Below are 17,549 nucleotides of genomic sequence, written 5' to 3' on the forward strand. Positions count from 1 at the left end.
TTCTGTTGAAAACAAAATATATTTTGAAGAATACAGGACAGCAAACAGTTCTGGGGCACTTTTGACTACCATTGTCACTTTTCCTACTACGGTGGTGGCCAAGAACTGTTTGGTTACAAGCATTCTTCCAAATATCTTTCTCTGTGTTCATCGGTACAAAGAAATTTACACATTTTGGCACAACTCGAGGGTGAGTAAATGATGACAGAATTTTTACACTGACATCGTCCGTCTTCATCATGCTCACCATATTTTTGCAGTATTTAGTATGTGTCTTGGAAAAGCATTCATTGAGAGAGAACACACAGCTTCGTCCAAATGGCCGTCAATGGAGAAGAAACTGGGGAAGCTACAACATCTACCAGCAGGGGCTTGACCTTAGAATAATACAGAATATAAATCCAAAATTCAGAAAGTTCAGGCAAAGCTAATCGTAATTCTCCAAAGCATCGTGTATCTCGTTCAAAATAAGACACGTCTTATATTTTTCTGGATGTTTTAGCCCAGCTTGTTAAATCTTCCTCTGTTTCACCAGGTGATTTTCATCAAAATGTCATTCCGTTGTGAGTTGAGCTCATGGTGCAGTAATCCTGTTCTTTTGCATACTGTGTACTGTATGATCTCCTTTGGCCTCATTAGCAGAACTCCAGGTCCCATTACATCTCTCGTTCATCCATTACTTCAACATTATATATATATAATATCCATTTCTCTCGGTTTCTATATTGTGCATATTTTGCGAAACCTCAGATTGTTTAGTGTCCGGAATGCTACTTTTCTGGAATACTACCCACATTTTTTAGTTTTAGGATTACAAATATAAACAAATGATGTATTAGTGACATAATTAAAACGCTATAAAAATGATGCAGATAGTAGGCCTATATTTCAGATCCTTTGGGGAGCTGAAAAAAATAGACACGTTTGAGTTTATATTGATATCTCAGACTGTGTTGAGATCTCCATTTACTCTCTATTTAAGGCCACGTTTACACCATGAAAAACGGGAACATTTTTCCTTTGCGTTTTTGAAAGGTTTCACGTACACATGACAGCGTTATCAAAACGGGCTGCATTCACAAGGATCCAGGAAAACGGATAAAAACGCTGTAGTATGCGCGTCGGGCCAGTGGATGGCGATGTTGTTGTGTAAAATAACAGGACGTGCCTTGGCACATACACACGCCAACAGTGCTTTTTAATACCGTTGGTCGACGTATATGTGCGTTTAAAGTCTGGCGAATGTGAATAGTGTGTCTTCGCTGGTCTTATTGGTGCAACAGATCCACATTTTGCTGGGGAAACGTTAATACATAGTCGAGCAGCGAGAGCTCAGAGTACGGGAAGCCGCCATATTGTTTAGGCTATACTCGTGCGACTGAGCGCGTAATACGCATGCGCGTGACGTCATCGTTTTCAGAAAGTTCCGTCTTGCAGTTTACATGGAAACGAAAACTGAAGCGTTTTCAAAAAGTTGCACTTTGTGACCCTTTTTCAAAAGTTTGCTTTTTCAGTACCCCAAAACGTTTCCGTCTAAACGAACGGCTAAAACTCATAAAAAGTTTTCGCGTCGTGTAAACGGCCTCTAATAGCATTGCTGTCTAGGAGATGTATTTGATTATATCAAAAATGTTCGTACTGTATGTAAAAAAATGACAAGAACTGAAAAATCCACATCATCATATAGCCTACGCTACAACTAACAGCCACATTTATCTTTAGTGTTGCTGACTTTTAACTCATTTACATAGTATTGTTGGGTTTCGTAAAAGAATGTAAAAAGAAAAGTGTGTCAACATATTTTTTCTATATCCTCTGCCACATTTATTTATGGCAACACAACTTGTTTAGAATTTCGAGGTATTGAGAAAGTCTAGTTCTAGCAAACAGATGTTTTTTAAAACACATTAATAAGAACAGAGAGTTCATTCATGTTTGTATGTCTCCAAAGTTTGCACATATGTGTATAAATATCATTAAATACTTTTTGTCGGTCAGCAGGTCACAAATTCTGCTTAAGTATCATAACAGCAATTTGGTTACATACTAGTTAATGGAACTGTGTAATGAGATTTTTCTTTTAATTTACTCTATAGTAAGCGTCTTAAACTCCCCATCTACATTAATGAGTATGTAAATGCCTGTTTGTCTACTAAACTGTTGGGCTTTATGTGGGGTCTGTAAAGGGCTGTAAGCTGTTGACATCACCAGTGGCACGAGCTTTAATTCGTGGATAATTGCGGTTTGTAATGGGAACGCAGAGGCAAAGCCATGTCAACATGAGTGTCAGTGAAATTGTAGCAATTAGCAGACACGAAACATGGAAATGAATGGCATTCTGCTTTAATTTGCACCTTTATCTTTTCATGGCATTTAATCTCAGCCTCCCCTTCTCTCTGGACTCCACCAAATGTGAGAAAGGTTCCCAAAACCCTTCATTACATCCCAGAACTGATCTTCAACTGTCTCACTACTGAACCGTGTGATCATTTTATTTCATTTTGAATTGAAGAGAATGAATTATGTAGTGACCAAAAACAAAACAAATCTTACATGTAAGATCTTTGAGAGTGGCCACGCTTTGACTTGATTGCATGCATATTATTTAGGCACCTGAGTTTTTCTCATCCTTACGAAAACAGATGTTATTCTCTTGCTCTGTTTCATCTTTTGCGAAAAAATCGGGGTTAGTTTCTGATATTTACTCTGGTAAATATCAAGAAGATTTATTGTTTTATTGGCTGAGTGGTGACATTTCAGAATATGTCATGAGAGGGTGTGATGGAACGCTGGAGGAATAGAAGAGCTCACCTCTGCTCTTCAGATCTGAGCAATCTTCACTCAAAACCACATAAAAGCTTTATAAGTAAATCCTGATGCAAAAGCACTTCAATATGTTTAATGTTATGTGCAATTGGTTGTCTAAAACGGTGTAAAACGAAGCATATTCTTTAACTGCATATAGGCCATTTCCAACCTCCCTCAAATATGGGGTGTTTACTGCTTTACTGCAGGAGAAACTTTTTCTTTAATGCATTGTGAGGTTTAATCAGCATGATGATAGAGGATTCTTGTAAGACACTTGATAGAAGTGTCTGTTAAATGCATCAATTTTGCAAATCGGAGTAGTGGCCAGTAAGGGACCGTGTATAAAGTTCACAAATTACATTTAAATGCGCTGAACATATGACACTGTTTTATTCTTGTATTTTGCTTTTTTTAACGCTAGATAGAGGGTGCTTAACTTTAAAGGTAACTGTAGGTTGTAATAAGCTGCTTGGCATGGAAATAACGGCATGTTTATACATTTGAACAAGTTGGCAGACATGTCTTCCATTCATAGATCTTATATTTATAGATCATCATATTACTCCCCAGACAAAATGCTGCTATAAATGTAGTCAACGTAGTATTCAGTGTACACAATGTGTGCAAAATTTATGCAAATATAGTTGCTGTTGTCTGTCCTGCTAAAATGCATTCAAACAGGTTGACAGCATGGATTTGTTTGGAACTATTGAGCGCTCCCTGATCCACATGACGGCGAGATCAAAGTGTGTCGCAACTCTGTTTTCAATGGCTCTGGCCATGCCCACTTCCTGTAAGCAGCACCCACTTAATTTAGCCACACCTCCCGATTTTAAATTTCAAGCTTTTTAAAGGAATAGTTCCTTTTTAAGACAAATTATCATAATTTATTCCGCTTCAAGCCATCCCAGATGTTTTGAACGTGACTTCCTTTCTTCAGTCGAACACAAAAAGCATCCGCCTCGTGACAAAACACACAAGAACCAATGGGATAGTTTTGCGAAATAATCTCAGAATTTTAATCATTTTCTCACACATTTCTCACTATTACACAGTTTTCTCACATTAACCCACAGGAGTCATTTGGATCATTTTTATGATGTATTTTATCATGGATTAGGTGTTCGCTTATTGGAGCTTCAGCATTTTGGGACCTATATACAGTGCCTTGCAAAAGTATTCATCCCCCTTCATTTTATTCACATTTTGTTATGTTGCTGCCTTATCTTAAAGTACTTTAAATAAAAAAATACATTCAGCTACACTCCATGCACAATAATGATAAAACAAAAAAACAGGTTTGTGACAACATTGCAAATTTATAAATATATATATATGTTTGAGTCTGTAAAGGTGCTTTAACCAACTACTGTGTTAAGGGGATGAATACTTATGCAATGTACTTTCTGTTTGTCTGTTTTTTGTTTTGCCATTATTGTGCATGGAGTGTAGATTAATGTAAAAAATATATATAATTTAAAGTAGTTTAAGATAAGGCAGCAGCATAACAAAATGTGAATAAAATGAAGTGGGATGAATACTTTTGCAAGGCACTGTATGTATATAAAGTTATTCAGCTGAAAAAAAAGTCATTTAACTAGGATGACATAAGGATGAGTGTATTATGAGAGAATTTTCATTTGTGGATGAACCGTTTTACACATTGTGACATTTTAAGGCGTATGCCATACATTTCTACATGTCAGGTGTTTCACAAACCACATCTACCCCGTTTTCCTTTTGTGATGGAATCTGGCTTGTTTGTAAAGCACTTTTGAAACAATATGTATTGTGTAAATCACTACACAAGTGAATTAAATGTAATCTTGTTCCAGTCCGCTGTCTCTTTCACACTCGCGCTATTGGACACAGATTTCCTCCTGTTTTCAGCGCGCAGCTTCTTGTTTTTTGACTCTAATTAGTTCCAAATAATCAAGTGAGCCTAATTTCTGTTATTTGCCCATCCAGAGGCGAGGATGCGTTGTAATAGGGCTCAGAGGGTCCGTCTTCCATTCCACACCAGCTTGAACCTTTATTAACACACATGAAAAGCTGGTGAATAAAGGAGCGAGATGAGGAGACGCTTCATGAATGCACCTCACGCCGACATTAAGTCTCGCTTCCCGGGTCGGCATGCGGATGGCTTGTTATGCTAAATGCAGGCAGGGTTTTGATTGGGTTACTCCGACTTTCATCTGGCTTCTTATAGACGGGCAACACAAAGGACGGCTCTTTGTTGGCTGTTTTATCTTTGCAGTCTCAGTTTTGTTTTTTAAAGGAAAGCGAGTAAAATGCTCAGGCCGCTGAGCAGCATGTAAAGTATGAGATTTGCTTCTGTCTTTTAGAAATCTTGCATCCAGCAAAATCTCTTATTTTTATCCTAATCTTGTTTATTTTCTTATCAAAGCTTTAAAGTCAACATAAAAGCACAATTGACCATATTTATTTTATTAATACACATTTTTAATCTTGTTATGCACGATTCATCATTTGTCATTCTAATCTGTAATTAAAATGCACAAACTTGCTCTGCTTTTAAATGAACCTCAATGTGAGCTTTTAGATAATGTCAAAAAAATGAAAAGGTAAACTGTGAATAGTTTTTTTTACTGTAGGAGGATTGTTTTCCCATTTTTTTGTTTTGTTTTGTATAAATGGATCATATTTGACATTGTACCGCATTGTTTGTTTTCTCAACATAAGTCAACGCTTCCATCTGATATCAGGCCCTTAGAATTTAACAAACAATTGAAATATACTTTGAGAAATGTCTCAGTGGTTTTGTGTCCATACAGTATAATGGAAGTCAACGAGGTCCAATGTTATTTGTTCACCAACATTTTTCAAAATATCTTCTTTTGTGTCCTTCAGAAGAAAGAAAGTCATACAGGTTTGAAATGACATGAGGATAAAAAAATGATGAAGGAATTTTCATTTTTGGGTGCACACTATCCCTTTAATGCTATGATTTGTCACTCTTATACAGTTAGACAAACATTAAAAATGGAGCACTTGGGTTTATATTTCTCTTCTTTTCTTTCTTACTGATTGTTCATTAAATCAGCAAGAATAATACAGTCAATGTGCAGTTACTTAGCGCCAATAAAACACATGCAACTACATCAAAACTGTGTTAATTCTAATGCAACCCCAGCGTCTCTCCCGGGATAAATTACACAACAGCATTCTCAACAAGCAGCACATTTCCATAGGCTTACAAACCATGTTCTTTATTTTTATTAACCATTAAATTGAAGTTCATTCCCCAGGGCTCAAATGGGGCTTTCACGATCATTGCTTTATCACTAAAAGATTCCGCGTATGGCGTCCCGCACGCTCCATGGATTTCGAATTCTTGGAAAGCGGATGGGGGATGAGTAATACTTGGCTCAGGTTTGCTGAGGTTTGTGCTAATCAGCATTTCTATTGATTGACTGTCCAGTTCAAGAAGTCATCTGTTTTAAATACACTTTCATTCTAAAGTGTTGTAATTGTATTGGCGTGGCTCCATAGCTACTGTTTTTGAGAAAAGACTTGGTGTTGTTGTAGTTTTGTAATATTTATTTATATGTTTGGATATTTATGCCGTTATCAGTCTCTTTACAACATTAGGTATAAAATACTGTAAACAATTACGATGTAAATATTCATGTAAAGCCATGTGAGAATAAAGGCTTTGTATCTTTCACTACATTTCCGAGTGCTTTGGCGTTATGAGTTTTTTATAAATGAGGAAATCCCGCATCCAAACGGCGCAGATTTACGGATTTTATACCTCCAATAGAATTCTTGGCATTTTTTGATGTAAGAAACAATTACAATAATTACAACTTGAAATAATAAAGATTTTTTAAAAGCATGTATTAATTAATGTTACTTTTAAAATTTAGCAATACAAATACATTAGAAATATGAATACAGTATGAGTATATATTCAAAATCAAAAGTTGCTTCAGTTAATATTAGTTAATGCACAATGAACTAACATGAATGAACAATGAACATAACACATTCATATTTAACTTTAAGGATAATAAATGCTATAAAAATATTTTTCATTGTTAGCTCATCTAATGCATTAAGTGAATGAGACCTTATTATTGTATTTTTTTATTAAACATTAGTTATTGCTACAGTTAATGTATTATTATGTTTAATTTCTATGCATTAAATTAAAATGTGCAACTATTTGCTGATAATACAAATATAGGTCAAGACAGGTTGGAAGTGTGTTCAGCGGTTGTGTGTGCGTACGTGCGTGTGTGAAATAGTACAGGCATAGTAAAAGTGTAATGTATTGGTCTCTCTCTCTCTCTCTCTCTCTCTCTCTCCTCTCTCTCTCTCTCTCTCTCTCTCTCTCTCTCTCTCTCTCTCTCTCTCTCTCTCAGACGTGTGTTCCAGTGATTCATTTTCACATTTGTCTTTAACGCTGAAAAGGTTCAGGACAATCTTCTTGACTCAGCTTTTGTCTGCCTTGTTTTCACATATATTTCAGTTGCTGTCGAACTAATTTTAAGCACCACTTTAGCAGGAGAACAGATCGCCCGTCAAACCAAGGAGGCGTGTTTCATAAAGAAGATTGATTCCTCTTTCTCCTCGTTTTGAATTCAGTTTGATGCTTACTATTGAAACATTGCGAATATTCCGACTAATTTAGTGACTATCCTTGTGGTATTCTCATTTAATATACTGCACAGTCAAAGCTTTTGTGTTTATCCTTCTGGTTCTTTTGTGGCCTTTTCCTATGTTGTAAGATATAACTGACTGTGAGTTTTTATCAATTTAATGTCAGAGTGCAATTCAGTCTTTTTCCCAGTCGAGTGGGAATTTAACTGTAGCGTTTAAGTGCCGGAATACAGATGATAAAAGCTTGGTTTCTGTTTAAAAAAAACAACTGCTTGGTCTTTCAAAAGCTGGGTTGAGCTCTTACTTGGAAATCCAAACATGCAGCGTATTGAACATGAAGAGTTATAGTATTGTGTACTGCATGTTAGTTTTGTGTTGTGGAAAGGAAATCTCAGATATTCTCTTTGGCAGGGTATGATGTATCTGGAGGAGAGGCGTCTGGTGCACAGAGACCTGGCGGCACGTAACGTCCTGGTGAAATCTCCAAACCACATTAAGATCACTGACTTCGGCCTCGCCCGACTGCTGGATACTGATGAGAAGGAATACAATTCAGATGGAGGCAAGGTTAGTCTTCAGAACCTGGGACAGAATGTATGTTTTTACTCAAAGATGAATTGGACACGTTCTATGACTTGATTAGGTTTCTAATTTCCATATTTCCATGCCTAACAGTTTTTGTTCATTCTGAAGTTTTTCTTTTTTCCAGAATTATATTAATTTATGTTTTTCATTATACATGATTGCTTGGCTGTATATCTTTAGATGATGACAATCTGATTAGAATGGTCTTTTGTGTAGATGCCCATCAAGTGGATGGCATTAGAGTGCATTCACTACAGGAAATTCACACATCAGAGTGATGTCTGGAGCTACGGTGAGTTCACTGTGCACTTCAGCCAATAATGTAGTTTTCTATATAGTTTAACCATCTTTCTAGTCCGCGAAATTCATATTACTTGGAAGTCTAACCAAAATTGTAATTGACATAAGTAGAAAATATTACTGTGATACTGTCTAGTATAAGAAAGCTTTCGAAACTATTTCTTGTTACGTGTTGAAATATAACGATCATTTTTGTTATTTTGACAAGAACATTTTTCACAAATCCCAAATGAAAATATTGTTTTTATTTGCATATTTGCATAAATTGTTTGTATGTATTTTAGGTAACACTTTACAATAAGGTGCTATTAGTTAACATTAGTAAATGCATTGGCTAACATTAGCTAACAATGAACAATTTAGTTTTTCCAGCATTTAATAATACTTGTTCATGTTAATACAGTTATTCATGTTAGTTCATTGTGCATTAACTAATGTTAACAGTGACAACATTTGATTTTGATAATGTATTAGTAAATGCTGAAATTACCATAAATTGATATTAATAAATGCTGTTGAAGTATTGTTCATTGTTGGTTTATGTTAGCTAATGCATAAACTGATTGTTAACAAATAGCACCTTATTTTAAAGTGCTACCGGATTTTATGACTCAGGTAAAAATGAATATGTGAATTCAGTACAGTAATTTTTATATCCAGATATTTTTATATACAGTATTTATATCCAGAATATATTAACTTTACATTTACATTTTGGCTTTCAGCAGACACTTTTGTTGAAAGTGGCTTGAAAAAATAAGAAAATAATGTATGAGGAAAATAGGAATATGTAAATATGAATCCGTGTACATAGAATAAATCTGCACAGTAGAATGTACTTCTATACTTTGTAGAATTATACTTTACAATTGAACTGACAAATGATTGTGAAATTGTGTTTTAATATATTCGATATGTATATGCATATAAACTGTAGAAATGATTAATAATAAAAAAATAAAAAATGTGTCAAATTAATAATCAATTCGCATCGTTTTTAAAATCTTTATGTACAACATAACTCTATATATTGTGTGTGATGTGTTCATATTTACGTTTAATTAGGAGTGACTATTTGGGAGTTGATGACGTTTGGAGGTAAGCCCTACGATGGGATTCCCACCCGTGAGATTCCAGACATCCTTGAGAAGGGCGAGCGTTTACCCCAACCGCCCATCTGCACCATAGACGTCTACATGGTGATGGTGAAATGTGAGTCTAGTTGAGTGAGATTGAAGTGAAGTGTGTAGCGATTGAGTCCCAGCCTCTGGCCGTACGGTATTGTGGACTGTGGAAGGCAGACGCTTGTTGTTTCTCTGCCGGCTCGAACACATAAAACAGAGAGAGATGAAATGAGTTGCGAAATGATCCCATCAATTGCGATTACATTTGGACTGTAAGCGGTTGTTTGTGACATGCATAACCCTGCGGACATTGAAACAGAAAATACTGATGGAGATCAAACGTGTGATTGCGGGTGTAATCGCTGTTCATTTGTGTAATGTGTTTGAGAGCGAAAGGAAATTAATTGGGGGGAAATAAGGAGCATGCTGATGAGGGGTGAGGTCGTGTCACTTCCTGTCAGAAATGTTATAGTTCTTCATGTACAACTGAAACAAGTTCAGTTAATCGGTGCAAGCACTTTCTATGTATTTTCGATGAAGCTGTTTTGTTTTTCTTCTTTTCTGTTGTCACGTGGCATTTGTGTTGTCTTTTGATGGTGTGCGTTTAGAGTAGTGTTGTGGCATGTGTGGCAACTTACAAATGATGAGAAAGTTTGGAGTTTTCTTTAGTCAAAAAATATTTTTTTTATATCTATACCGAGTCTGCTTATGATACGGTGTAATAAAGATCACTGTAAAAATATGTAATTTTACAGAATTTTACAGATTTTCCACGTAAATTTTAAAAAAAAGAATTTTACAGTTTTTACCAGATTTTTATGTTTTTTTATATACGCAAAATTGCAGAAAAAGACCGCAAATTTACAAGAAAAACAGGGGAAATGTAATTTTACATGGAAAATCCGTTATTTACAGTTTATTTCTGGCGCCCCAGCTGTGGCCAGTTGCCAGAAAATTTTCAGTTTTTTTTAAACAAGATTTCTTTTATTTTATTTTTTAAATACGATCAAAAACTAAAAAATTACAGAACAAGACAACACATTTACAAGAAAAATTGGGAAAACTATTTAATATATATCCTTAAATCCTATAAATTTCCAGAAATATATATATATTACGGTATACTGTATTTCTGTTTTTCCAGTTTAAAGAAAATTTCTGTTTTTTTACGGATTTTTGGCTTATATTCAATATGTCTCATGTACAGCTGCTTTGTAACAATGATAATTGTAAAAGCGCTATATAAATAAAGTTGAGTTGAGTTGAGTTAACAATATATGTGCACACTAAGTAGTTAAATACTGTACTATGTTTTTTTAAATACAGCCTATAATCTTTTTTATTCTAGCACACTGACATTTCTAACGCTGCCTTCGCCTCCAGGTTGGATGATTGATGCCGACAGTCGTCCTCGATTCAAAGAACTCGCCGCGGAGTTCAGCCGAATGGCACGAGACCCTCAGAGATACCTGGTCATACAGGTGAGAATACAGTTATTTTTGTATGACATCCCACCTTCGAAAAATCAATATTTTTGTCCTACACCACCCATTAAACTCAAGGTGACTGCTGAGAATGATGGTGTCATTTTTTGTCTCAGGGGGACGATCGCATGAAGCTGCCCAGCCCCAACCACAGTAAGTTCTTCCAGAGTCTTCTGGATGAGGAGGAACTGGATGACCTGATGGACGCCGATGAGTACTTGGTTCCTCAGACCTTCAATACCTCCAACTCCTCTTACACTTCAAGACCACATGTGGATTCTGGCAGGGTAAGACCATTTTTTTCCTTATTTAAAGGGGAAGCGTGTCATGTTTTTCCACGTTTACCCAGTTTAGTGTGGAAAGACCTTCCTGAATGCAATGGCGCTTTCAAAACATGGCTCTGTTTGCTTACATGCCAACTTCTGTGTTTACTAATAGCATTTGCTTAGGGCGGGACTCTATGCATTAAGCTCCTTAGCAGGGAATTGACAAGTTTGTCTAATCAATGAAGCCGTAGAAGTGTTTGTAAACCTGTTTAGAACAAGTAGGTCTATAATACCTGGAGAAAGCTGTTTGTTTGCATTCCCAGTCATCACAATGGCAGCTTCTCCTCTCGCACACTTTCCTATGAATGCCATGTTAGTCTTGACTCCAGAGCTACAGGAAATGATGTCAGTACAATGCTGATTGGTTGATGGCACCGCACTTACAGTATGTGTCCTGTTCCAAACCTTCATCTTCAAAATCTGCTCTAGATTTACTTCAGTTATCATAGTTTAACTACGAGATTTGCAATATACTTCATTGTATTTATGTAAGTATTGCATACTTGATACAGTTCAAGTCGTTTTAGATCTAATTTATGTAGTATTTCATTATTAATGAACAAGTAGTATACTTGTATGTGTACTATTTCAGTCCACTTTTTAATTTAAATAAATATACTTTTAAGTATGCTTTAAGTGTAAGAGTATTTAACTAAGTACGCAACTAGTTGACAACTACATTTTTCGTTTGCACTGCAACTATACTACACGTGAACTTAGGTATACTGATATTTTACTAGTTCAATACGTTTATCACATTTTATCGAGTATGCAATATTTACGTAAATACAGTTCAAGTCGTTTTAGATCTAATTTACGTAGTATTTCATTATTAATGTGATATTTTACTAGTTCAATACTTTTATCACTTTTTTTTTTGAGGAGAGTAGATGAACCTGATAGCGGAATTGATACTATAGATACCAAACTTGAGTGGGTAATTCCCAAAGAGCCGGGAGCAGCGAGAGAAGTTTGTAGGCGTGTTTCCGACCATTTTTGGTCACGATTTTGCTGCATCCACTCAAAAAAATAAAGTTTAGATATATTTATGGCAGGAAATTTACAAAATATTTTCATGGAACATGATCTTTACTTAATATCCTAATGATTTTTGGCATTAAAGAAAAATCGATAATTTTGACCCATACAATGTATTCTTAGCTATTGCTACAAATATACCCGTGCTACTTGAGACTGGTTTTGTGGTCCTATTGATTTTTCTGTCGTTATAAGTCAAGTATACTCATTTTAAGTATAGAGAAGTACATGAATTAGACTGAAAGAATACTTTTTTATTTTTTGTTTCAAAGAAGTGTATTAATAGCGCACTTGGATAAACTTAAAAAAAAAAATGTTACTACACTTGACTATGATAACACCCTGCAAACGTGTAAATGATTGCTTGCTGAAAGGCACTGACAAAATGCATCTAAATTTCATTTGATTTGTACCCTCATACAGACTCAACTGAGATGTCGTGATAGAGTATTTTGTCCAAATGATGGGATGGGAGCTTGTTCCCGTGACTCCTCTGGTTCAGCCTGTGGCGTCTTCGTCCCAGTAAGCACACAGGGGGCGGGGCTGGACTCTCTAGAGGAGCAGCGTTGTAATGGAAGTTTAAAGAAACAGCCCACGCCCGGCTCAGTGGACGACTGTGATGGCCAGCGCTACAGTGCAGACCCCACTGTCTTTCTAGGAGAGAGGGGTCCGAAGCCCAACGGAGAGGAGGATGATTACATGAGTCCTTTGAACAAGTCAGCCTCAGGTAAATGGAGACTAGTACAGTATTGTGTATGTGTGTATGATCATGACAATTCCCCTTCCAGGTGATGTTTGCAGTGTTTGAAAGAAAAGTTGCTTTTTTAGCTTTTTTTATCATTTGGCAACCCAAAAATGTTTATTAGTTTATTTTATTTCTATTATTCCATAGTTTGCATAGCTTACAGTTATTCTAATAATATGTAAAAATATTAATATAAAATAATAAAATTACAAATATATATAAAATAAGCCATAAGCCCTAAAAAATACATATTATGTATACTCATCAACTGGTAAAAATGCACTCGTTCCTTTTCAGTCTTTAATAGTTTCAAATAAAAGTGCTTTTAGAGCCCAACATGAATCCAGTGTGATGTGTTGAGCAGGAGATAAATCATTAGATTCTGAGTTATAGATCTTGATAAACCTTGACAGCAGTTATGGGTCTCATCCTTCACTTTGTAGATCACAGACCCCAAAGAGTACCAAGGAATTATGGGTGGTGAGCTGCAGGTACTCACTGTTCTTTGATGATGCTTATATGTTCAAGTATTATATTTGAGAAAGCTACATTACTTTTAAATTGTAGCCTGCCATGCTACAATATACTGTATTCTATTTCATACAACGTCAAGCTACCATGTGCAAAATTCTCGGCTGTATGAAGTGGCTTCATACATTGTTTATTTTACAAATTTATATATATATGCGCAGCCGTATTAATCACCTCAGATAAAGATCTCAAGTAAATTGACGACTTTAAACCTTGACATCAAACCTGTAGGGAATAGTAATAAAATAGTAATTTTTCGCTTCAATTTTTACTGTTTCTTCATGAAGTTTAACATGCTGGATACAAAAATCACATGATTTTTTTATACCATCGACAGTACTCAGAAAAAAAAATATTTTCACACATTTATACATTTCGGTATTATTACTCGTATGCAGAAATTACATGGTACTGGCATAACACTGAGCTCAGAACAACAGTTTAACATAACAGTGTCTAAAGATGAGTTGTCCAAATCTTCAGAAGTGTACATTTGATCATTTTTGTCTTTTATGACTAATACTGTCCTCACAAACCAAGTTCCAGATGTACAGTAGTCACCCATCATTGCTTCATCCCACCTTCTCTTTGCTACCGAAATTTCTAGAATTTCTAGAATTCTAGACAATTGGAAAATTATTTTTAAAATACGTGAAAATTTGTAATATACAGAGATATCTTAATGAATGATATAAGCTCAAAATGTACTACATTGATGCTACATGAAAATAAGTATTACCACAATAGTTAGCACCACAGAATTGTACAAAAACTTTAAAAATGTTGGGCGAAACTAAAAGTTGTTACACTGTGCTATCGATATGTAGCTGCTTACATGCTATTATGTGCTGTCAACCAATGTTATTTTCAATTTTGCCTGTCTCTGCAGAGCATCTCAGTCCTATCGAGGAAAATCCTTTCGTATCCCAGCGGAAAAATGGGAATATTAATGCACTGGACAACCCAGGTTACCACAGCACGCCCGACCGAATGCCCAAATGCGAGGATGAGTACATCAACCAACCTCTTTACCTCAACACATACAACATCGCCGGTGTGCCGGAGATTCTTAGGAAAAATGGAGCTTCCATCCTGCTGCAGATGACAACAGCAGCCAACACGACAAGCAGTCATGTTATCCCCACCACTCAAACTGGGAAAGCCCATCACCACGGCCAGGGAACACATGTTCATTTCGCCATTCCACCTGTTCAGCCTCCCCAAGCAAGATTAATGAGCCAAAATGGACAGCATTCCCAGACGCCGCTTGATGTTGAATCCAATTCCTCCAGCAAGCCTGGCAATCCTTCCCTGTTATCACAAATCTCAGTCGTCAGCCAAAGGATCCAACCTTGTCTGGCGAATCCGTCCGGTTGTTTAACCCAACCTAACTCGACCCAAGTAACAAAGTCTACAATTGCAAGCAAAAGCATCTCTGGTCTTCCCGGCCACCTTGTTTTTCCAAGTAACGTGCTTCAGACGGGCCATACTGGGACAGTAATGGTCGACAGGAAGTCAAAAAAGAATTTTGACAACCCTGATTATTGGCAGCACAGTCTACCCCCCAAGGTGACCCAACCAAACACTCAAGATCCTTCGCAGGGATGCAAAAGCAAACAACTCTACAGGCACAGTGTCCGAAGTCGCATTGCCATGGCTGAGAATCCAGAGTATCTTTCCGAGTTTAACAAGAGACCAGGACCGGTTATGCCTCCTCCACCATATCGGCACAGGAATACAGTAGTGTGACGCCACATTCTAGAGCCGGATTCTTTTACCAGCACAGATACCAACGTATTCTCGTCCCTCTAGTATACATTCATGGATTTATGAAAGAAAAGTAAAACTGTCAATTATTGGACTAAAAATATGACAGGATATTGGTTTAAAGGGAACTGATTTACCAAAGTGCCTCTGAACTATTCCAAAACTATTCCACAATTTCTATTCTAACAATCAGAATGTAACTGCTCAACTCATCGATCCGTTAATCTCAACTCCACTGACTCGCCAGAAGCCTGGAAGTAATGCGTGATGTTATGGAAACTGGTGTCTATCTTGATGGACTAGTTTTGGTTTTAGGAGCTAACATCTGTTGACTGCGACTACTCTCCAGCAAATTACGTTTTGACCATGTTTTGTCCATCTTGTATTGTGGCTGTTGACATTGTACAGTACATTATGAAGTAAATGACAGACGGTACAGGGATAGTAGCCACACTACCACTGTACTACACTACTATCGGGGGAAAGTCTTGGATGTAAATGGGACAATCGATTGACTTACTAAATGGTGCATTTGTTTCATTTACCATGATCAACAATTTATTACTGGACTAACAGTGGTTGGATGCTATTTTTTTTTCTTGTCCTTGTTCTTTTAAAGACCTTACAGACTTTGCCCTGTTTTGTACTCGTATATGGGAATATAAACAAATCTGATACTTACACCCTAAAAATACTGGGGTGGTTTCAACTCATGGTTGAGTCAAAGTGAACAAAGCCAACTGTTGGGTTTAAATGGACCTATGTTGGGTTGTTTCAACTCATGGTTGGATCAAATGTTGACAAAGCCAACCGTTGGGTTTAAATTACCCTACGTGGGTTGTTTCAACTCACGGTTGGGTCAAATATGGTCAAAACCAACTGCTCAGTTTAAATGTACCAGTGTTGGGTTGTTTCAACTCATGATTGGGACAAATATGGACATTTTCTATGTTATTTTAAACCAACGGTTGCGTTTGTTCATATTTTACCCAACATTTTGAAGAGTGTTTAGATAAATAGCACACGGGGCAGCCGTACCACGGTGCTTGTAGAGCAAACTGGATATAAGTGCCTTTCTCAGTGGCACAAAAGCATTTGTGGTCCAGAGACAGATTTGAACTGGAATCTTCAACTGCTGTATATATGTGCAACAAATATGAATATTTACTACTGAGCCACTTATGTGCAAATAGACTCACCCAGAGCTGGGAATCATATATTGAAAAAATGTTGTTGTATTTAAACTCATTTTGAATATAAAAAGGATTTTAATGGCACGACTATTATGGAAGGCAATATTATAGTATCAAATAAACTGATAGTGGGCACAATAGAAACTCAAACTATTGCTCTCCAATGGAGATTTTTTTATTGTACTGTGACAAAAAATACTGTTGTCTAAAATATATCTTGCTCTCAATGAGAGTGTGACCGTAGTGTGGCCAGGGAAACATGTTTTTGTTGAATGTAACACTTAAGACTTTCATTACTCATGTCAAAGTGTCATAGCAAATAAGAGGTTGTGACTGTGCAGATTTGGTCCTTACTGTACCATGCTGATATTATGATGATTTGATTTGCTTTTGACTAAATAGCCATGGGAGATGTAGCTAGATTTGTTCAGTTTTCTATTAGTTTTTCCTCTTCCAAAAGGTGCATCTCATCCCTGTTGTATTACTATTTGATGGAATGAGACAATAAAGGTCTTGTGTGACATTTCTCCAAACTGGTTAGAATCTGACATGTATGATTCTAACCGATCTTTTGATATCTGTATGGATGCGTCATATTGAAATCTCAGACGTCTAATGAAAATGTAGTGTGTAGCATTGAGTTAAGCATATGTTGACACAGTAGATTCCTGTTACTACATCATCATATTTTTGATTTTTCGTGGGATGTAAAAGGACAGATTTTATACAGTAACTAAAGGGATTTCAAAAATCTTTGTTTGGGGGGCGGGCGTTAAAAATCCCTTTAATTATAAAATCTGTCCCTCGTATGCCATAAAAAAAACTAAATATAAAAAACATATTGAAAGGATGATTTATATACTCTGGAGTAATTCTGGGGGTCCTTATATGTATGGGCACCCACCACTTATGGACCAAATGACCCCTAATACAGACTTACAGTAAAAACCTACAGTAAAACCAACATTAAAACACATGATGTGTGTTTATAGGATTGTGTTATCCATTGAAACATGATCTCC

The 17,549-nt window shown here is 36.3% G+C and overlaps 1 protein-coding gene across 4 annotated transcripts in view; it reads left to right on the forward strand.

Annotated features, from left to right (window-relative positions):
* Nucleotides 1–17,168, forward strand: part of erbb4a (erb-b2 receptor tyrosine kinase 4a) — a 132,612-nt gene extending 115,444 nt beyond the window's left edge. For 2 of the 4 annotated variants that reach the window (XM_057332313.1, XM_057332315.1), the window contains exons 21-27: nt 7,846–8,001; nt 8,236–8,311; nt 9,385–9,531; nt 10,827–10,924; nt 11,044–11,214; nt 12,715–13,018; nt 14,457–17,166. In XM_057332313.1, the coding sequence (XP_057188296.1) occupies nt 7,846–8,001; nt 8,236–8,311; nt 9,385–9,531; nt 10,827–10,924; nt 11,044–11,214; nt 12,715–13,018; nt 14,457–15,316 (1,812 nt within the window). In that variant the 3' untranslated portion in view covers nt 15,317–17,166. Of the gene's footprint in view, nt 1–7,845; nt 8,002–8,235; nt 8,312–9,384; nt 9,532–10,826; nt 10,925–11,043; nt 11,215–12,714; nt 13,019–14,456 lie in introns of all 4 variants that reach the window. The other 2 variants (XM_057332312.1, XM_057332314.1) reach the window with 2 other exon arrangements.
* The last annotated feature ends 381 nt before the right edge of the window (nt 17,169–17,549 follow it).

Source organism: Triplophysa rosa, linkage group LG4 (genome assembly GCF_024868665.1).
Source record: "Triplophysa rosa linkage group LG4, Trosa_1v2, whole genome shotgun sequence".
Classification (NCBI taxonomy): domain Eukaryota; kingdom Metazoa; phylum Chordata; class Actinopteri; order Cypriniformes; family Nemacheilidae; genus Triplophysa; species Triplophysa rosa.